This window comes from Rhea americana, unplaced genomic scaffold, assembly GCF_003343005.1.
Source record: "Rhea americana isolate MKP2758 unplaced genomic scaffold, rheAme1 scaffold_50, whole genome shotgun sequence".
NCBI classification, from domain to species: Eukaryota; Metazoa; Chordata; class Aves; order Rheiformes; family Rheidae; genus Rhea; species Rhea americana.
In genome coordinates, this window is record NW_028186646.1 from 2700161 (window position 1) to 2707364 (window position 7204).

The following is a 7204-nucleotide window of genomic DNA, read 5'->3' on the forward strand; positions in this document are numbered from 1 at the left end:
TGATACTCCTGCGAGAGAGAGGGCTTCTCTCTGGAAAAAGCCAGCAGAGAGGTCATTCTGGTTTCCAAATCAAATCTCTGGTTTCTCTCCCTTCTGCTGCATCTCTTGCATGCCATGGGGGGGAGAGGGCACTCTCTCCTGGTTCCCGGACTGAATCACCGGTAGCAGCAGACTATCATTTATTAATTAAATAACCCTGCAGGACTTCTGTCCCGCACTCAGCGCAGCCCGTCGTCCCAGGGGAGAGCGCGACGCAAGCACGGCCGCTCTGACGGCAGGCGTGGGGGGCCCACGGGCCGCGCGGACGTGCCCTTGCCTTGCCCCGGCCACCCCTCCGCCCAGCCCCGCTGCGGCGTGCACAGAAGTGAGAGCTGCTCGCTGCCACGAGGATCGCGTGGTGCGCTGCAGTGCCTTTCCCCTGGAACGGCTAATGGTCACCTGCATGCGTAAAGGGCCTGTCAGCTCAATTCCTACTTCTTCTTTTCCCCTGGTCAGTGAGTTTGCAGAATTTTTATTGATTTAATGACCTGTGGCATCTTTGCAAGGCAGGAATTATCTGAGTGTTTACTGTATTTTTTAGCACTGAGCCCTTTAAGCTTTGGGGTGCTATCTTGACAGAGATTGGTGCATAGTGTCAAACAGCAGATTCTGATCTGTTTGCATCTTGTTCGATATAGAGGTATCTGAATAGCACCACAGAGCTATCTGTTTTTCGAGCTTTCAGTTCCTATTCTGTTGCCTAGGTGAGCTGGAGTTTTAGATGCAGACTGATCTGTTATCTCAGAAAACAAGAACTGAAAGAGGTGTTAATATGACACCAATGTGTTTACAAATCCTGGGTGAGGTTATGACTTAAGGGTAACTCTCCCCTATACAATGTAGCGAGTTCACTTGCAGTGATCTAGACCTCTTCTCTGGTGCAAGCTTTGCCAAAACTACAAAGTGATTGCAACATCACACTATTATTTTCCCTTTAATGGCCACTTTTCTCTCTCTGTGGGTGTTAAGTCCCATTTCCTCATGGTTCTCGCGGCTGCCTCTCAGTACGGAGCGGACCATGCTGGGAGGCGTTGGGAGCAGAAAGAGGCATCCTTCTCCCATGTTAATTCCTGTGCTCCTGCACATCCCTGCAATGCCGTCTTCTCTTGAAGGCAGTGTGTTGCACAGCCCTTCACCTTTCCCACGATCTCGCCTGGCTCACTGAGCAACTGGCCAAGTTTGTCATGTCCAAAAGTGGCCACGGATGCTGTGTTTTCCATCAGCGCCAACCTCCTCCAGTTCCCACTGAAAACAGCCAAAGCTCATGGTGTGCATCTGTTCTGAAAATTAGATCCTTGAACACAGGTGGGAAAGTAGTGGCTTTAATCTCCCTTCTTTAATCTTGTCCTCTGTAAGCAGCTCGAATCAGTACTTCTCTCCCTCTGCAAAAGTTCTTTGAAACCCTTCAGTGGAAAAGGACCTTTCTCTGTTGCAGTCTGCCAAGTAACAATAAAAGCAGTTTGCCATCAAGCTGTGAAAACGATGAGATGTTTTCCAGAGTTCGGCTCTAGCCAGAGACTCACGGCAGGACGGGCTAATAGTCAGCCTGGGCTGCCATTTGGAAACAGAGTCAGTCCTGGCCTCCGCTCTGCAACTGGCTGGCTCTGCCAGGCATCTCCTGCCCAGTAGGGTAGTCCCCAGCAGCCAGCTCACCAGGATGGCTCGTTTTGTCCAGGTTTGTGGGGCTAGTGGCGTGCATTGCAAATTAGTAGAGAGCGAATCAACATCTGGGTCCAGACGTGTTATCGGATGCCCACATTTTATGCAATATTCAGACTGCTTCAGGTTATCCCATCTTTTCCAGGTTGGTTTTCCAAATGTTCGTTCTCTGCTCCCAAAAGCACTAATGCTCACTCCAGTATTCATCGTGTGCTGGAAAACAAACCAGCCACTTTCTTTATTCCTCTTATTTCCTTGCAAAGACTCATCTTTCCCTGGTTCCAGACACAAGAGGAAGGAAAGAAAGGGGAACTCTCTTAAATAGTTGTAGTTAAGAAAGGACAGGAATTTACTGATCATGGCTCTCACTTGGGTACACATTCACATCTGACCTTGCAGTTCTGACCTCCCTTCAGAGTGAGGGGAGATCTGGACTTTGTAGGCTCCAGGGCAAGATTCAGACATCCGAAAGTGGCCAAGTGAATGACATGAAGGGAATCCCAGGTGACTGAGAACGTCATCACTGTAGCTGTCTAAAATGAAGTAAGATGCATCCCGCTCCATCCTATCCATCTCTGAAACACTGCCTTCAGGACACTCACTAGCTCTTTAAGAGGTTAATGTATCCGTTCAGGGTAGGAAGCTGGCAGGCAGACTCGAGGTGGGGAGCAGGAGTTTTCTGCTTAGGTCTGTGATATGTGCGAGTTCTCTATCAACTTAGATCTCGAAATCTGTCTGGGGTGATGCATGTTTTGTAATTTCTTATCCTCCATTTACAGCACCTAAGACCCATTTCCCATTGCAGTGAAGGCCCCAGCAGTTAATAGCAGATAAATACACAGGGCCAGAGAAAGCTCACCTTGAGGAATGCATGGCGAAAACAGTTTGCTGCTTTGAAGATAAGTTATCACATTAAAGCCCTTCCAAAAGATTTCACTCAGCAACTGTAACACTGCTTCAAAACCATGCATTACAATTTAACAGCTTTCTTTAGGCTAACGAAAGGTTTGCTTGCCAAGTGGAAAAAGACCTATAGGAATAGCTAAATTATGCCACTGACAGGTGCTCAAAGTGGTAACACTTAACCGACGGTGACATCGGCATCTGCAGTGCATAGTGACGGTGCGTCCTCCCAGAGACATTTCGTGTGCACGGAGACCTGCCATGCTTCCGCTGCCTCTGGAAGTTTAGAGGGCTGGAAATTATGGGTCGCCTTCTCTCCTGACAGGGGTTAGTCACGCCGAGGCTCGGCAGCCTGGAAAATCGCCCGGCTTCAGTGTGAACTGGATCATGGGGACGGCTGACCTGGAGGTGATCAACGCCACGACGGGAAAGCGGACCTGTGGGAGTCCCTCGCGGCTCTGCAAGCGCATGCTTTTCGCTCGGTGGGCAAAGCTTTACGGAAAGGTAGGCTGGCACCATGGCAGACACAGTCCCCAGTCCCAAGGTGGGCTACTCCTAACCCAGGGACTGGGCCTTGTTTGGCAATTTCTTGATGAAAGTGCAAAGTCCAGAGGTCTCCTGCTTTTCCCCAGTGAAGACTGGGAGTGGGTGGAGGTTATTGGGCACCACGTGGTCAGCTCCGTAGATGAGAGCAGAGAGAAATCTAATGGCAGAAATTCGTGCAGGTTTGAAGGGGAAATGGCCATTCTGTCTATTCTTGGCAATTGGGGCTGTTTTCAGACTGTCAATGAAATGCCAAGAGAGTGTAAATGTTCATATAACCACAGTGAGGGGTTGTTCACGTGTCTCATCCCAAGTATCTGTTAGTTTCTGAGGGGGGTATCCAAAAAATGTCGTTTATTTGGGCAAGGACGTATTCGTCATTGCTTTTGAGGCACCGAACTCACTTAATTGCCTATACAGAGATTTAGATTCTAAACTTAAAACTGCTCCGAATCTCGCCGGGGTTCGCTGACCAAATCAGACGCTGTGGATTGCCCCTTCCCTTACTCTTCCTCTTCCTCACTCCCCTGGCTGTTTCGTGTAATACTGATAAGTCCATGTAATGATAGAGCCACTCCTCCCAAGGTAAGTTGCCAGGCACTGAATGCTCAGCAGCAGTACTATTTAATGGCATTAAAAACAGAGGCTGTACTTAATTAAAATAGTCAACATCCGTTGATAGCCAGCCCAGCTGTCTTTACAGAAGATGGCTATCAACTCCCCTTATTTGAGATGGCACGAAAGTCAATATACCCTCACTCTTAACTTCATTCTTCCCAGACAGGAGATAGCAACAGGATGGATGCATGGACAAAACTACAAAGTGGAGCCTAGTGATGTAGGATATGTAGGAAGAAACTTGGTGTGGAATAAGGAAATGAAAGTAAAAGGGTACAAACAAGAAAGAAGAGCAAGAGTAGGAAGCAGTAGGCAGCTGCCTCCTACCATGCGCTAGGTGAAAGCATGGGAAACCTTCCTCCAACTAGCAAGTATGGAGCCAAGGAGATGGGGGTGTGAAGCAGAAATGGGTCTAATGCAATAAGAATGGCTGTTTTCTGAAATCAGGCTCCAAAAACAGAAGATAGGGAAAGGATATTTTTAAAAATTTTGACTCAGTGCTGCAATTTAAATTAACGGGATTTGGCAATCTAGCAGCTGGCAAATGGTCTCAGGCATTTTCCTCTCCTTATTCCCAGTTCTGGAGTCACCATTTTCCCTTTTGTCTGACCCTCTGAGGAAGTGCTAAGGGAGAGAAGGATGCAGATAACGAGGTGGCAAGACAGGCTCCACCACTTCCACAAGAAGCAGCAGGGAACATGTGAAGTACCTCTCCAGCCTGCCTACTTTCACTGCTATAATATTATTTTGCTATAATGAGACTTGTTAAGAATTGTCCCCCAGTGTGTGTAGGATGGGAGAGGAGGAGGACAATAAGCAAAGTTTTTGTTTAGTACCAAAATCCTTTTCCCTTTGGGGAAATAAGTGAAAAAGAACAAGGCAGAGTGGTGTCAGGAAAGCCAGCAGCCACTTCCACTGGCAAAGTTGTTCGTGAAGGTAAAGGACCGATGGGGAGGGGAAGGTGTGAGGATGAGGCAACTGCTTTTAGGACAAGTTGGCCTGAGGAACCGCAGCAATGCAAGATCAGAGAGGGTCCCAAGGGGTGCTTCTGCTCTGATAGAGACCCAAAGAAGAAAGGTTCAATCATCCCTGTCAAGTACATGATTCAGCCTGATGGGGACCCTAACAGGAGCAGAAGTGACTAGCCTAGGCTTCATGTCTTGGTGTCTGTCACAGTCCAGTAGCACAGGTCCCGGTCGCTGTTTGTTGTATGGCAGCTGGCACTGGAAGGGAGGTGAGAATCACTCTTGCTGGGACCCAGACTGAAGGGATCCTGATGGGAACAAATCATCGTGACCTCGTGGTCATACCAGGCACCTGGGCAGACCCTACTAGGAAGTACAGAGACTAGGGTAGGGAGAACCTAATTGCACCTGGCTCACACTGCAGACGGGAGCTAAGGCAGTGCTCAATGGGGTGATCATGCTGCTGCACAGGACGTTTTGCCTTTGAAAAGACAAAGTTTCTGGTAATGCCACCAGGAGAGACTACAGGATGAATTGCCAGATGTTTTGGGAAGGGTCTCCATCCCTGGGGAGCGAGCAGGCAGCTGGAGGGAAGCAGCCACTGGACATGTTAGCTGCTGACCGCCTACACCTGGGCTGGCAATGTCTCCCTCCCATTTCTGGCTAAGGCTCATACATCCCTGACGAGAGCAAATCCGTGGTGTGTGCCCAGGCAGCTCCAGGCGAACAAGACCAGCTCGTTTCAGGTTGCACATTAGCCGCTTCTCTGTAATCTGTCTTTCAGTGTCTTTCCTTTTTAGAAAAGAGGAAAATAGTGTTGTTTACTCACAAAGGCTGTGTTTTGAGGGTGTTTTCTTCCTATAGGGTGCTATTTCCCTGGCTTGTAAGTTGGACTTTCACCTGTCTGCTTCTATAAGGCATTTTCCAGACTTTGATTTCTTTCATATAATGTCAAAGACTCGCTGCTGGTTGGACTGTGTTAAGACCTTGGCAGGTCAGAGAAGGTCATTTATTTAGCCCTTCTACAAAACAAAAGGTGCTTCCTTGTGTATGTGTGCTCCAGGTGACTACTGGCCTACAGACCTGTGTCTTTGTCTCCCAAGACAGCTCCTGGCAAGTGTTTCAGGTTTCCCTTTAGAGCACTCTGCTTCATTGCGCCAGCCGTGTTCCCTTCCCCGGGAGCCCGCCTGGATCCTGACGCTTGAGCTCTGCCCGATCCAGTGCAGGTTTCGCAGCATTTCCAATGATAACAGATTTGGGAGGGAGAAGGGGAGGAGACCCTCTCCCTTTTGTCTCTTAGTATTTACTCCGACCGTCTGAAACACTGAGCTGCCCTGCTTCTCTGACTAAATTTAACACATTCGATTAAGATTCCCAGAAAGAATTTTCCCTACTTTTTTTCCTAAAAAACATCTTAACTGAAAAGTGGATTTTTGCCTTTGTAAAGTACACAGTGATGTGCCGTTGACCCTCACTCCTGCTTCTGCCCGCTTCAAGGCAAGGCTTTTTACCTCCTTCCTCTTTGCATTCCTTCCACAATTTGCAAACCTGAAACAATGTCACCGGCATTCATTGCTTTGCTGGGTTTTTTTGTCGTTAAACCTAAAGCAAACACACAAAGCACAGTGATCATTTGTTTGTTGCTTATGAAATGTAGACAGGAAGATTATGCGGCTACTGAAGCCTCCTGTTTCTCTTGGCTTACTGGTTGATTTTTTTATTATTATTTTATTTTTTCCCCTTCCCTGATTTTTGTTCTGCAGCTGAGCACACGAATACCAAGCCATGGAGACGTGCCATCAGTGTACAGCGAGGCAAAGCTGGTGGCTCAGACATACCAATCTGTCAAGCAGCAGCTGTTTAAAGCATTTCAGAAAGCAGGTCTGGGCACCTGGGTGAAGAAACCCCCAGAGCAAGATCAGTTTCTACTAACTGTGTAAATCACTTGACACCTTTGCTACACGACCGGATCAAATCAGCTGGCAAGAAGGTTAGGCAGCACGCGTGAGCTGAGGGAACCAAAGCAGTTCAGTATGTAATAGCAACTTCCCTGGGAATATTTTCTTTTAATTCTGTACTGGAAATACATAAATATAAATGTGTCTGATTAACGCACTGAGCTTGACTTTAAGAAACTGCTTTTTCATGACCCCTTCCCAAGAACACAGCTGCCCAAATTATAATACCACCCCAGCAAAGATTCTGCTTTTTGCTGCTTATTGCGGTTGGTATTGCGGTTAATCCAAGCAGCATCTTGATTTCAGATGCTGGCAAGCCACCTGTCTGTTTAAAAACACACAGTTTGTTTTCCCTCACACAGTCAGTGCAAGAATCATCACTGAATAATGGAAAATAGTAAGCAAACATGCAAGTACCCCAGGCACGTGGCATGACAGCAGGCCACAGAGCATCCATAATCACCCACAAAAAGATGTCTATCCTCTATGCAAAAACCACCCTCTTATCTGCAAAAGTCT

The 7204-nt window shown here is 47.7% G+C and overlaps 1 protein-coding gene across 1 annotated transcript in view; it reads left to right on the top strand.

Moving 5' to 3' along the window:
- The window catches only part of ADARB2 (adenosine deaminase RNA specific B2 (inactive)), a 319117-nt gene extending 312181 nt beyond the window's left edge, over positions 1-6936 (top strand). The window contains exons 9-10 of the mRNA XM_085317721.1: positions 2927-3105; positions 6491-6936. Of these exons, the coding sequence (XP_085173847.1) occupies positions 2927-3105; positions 6491-6667 (356 nt within the window). The 3' untranslated portion in view covers positions 6668-6936. The remainder of the gene's footprint in view (positions 1-2926; positions 3106-6490) is intronic.
- The last annotated feature ends 268 nt before the right edge of the window (positions 6937-7204 follow it).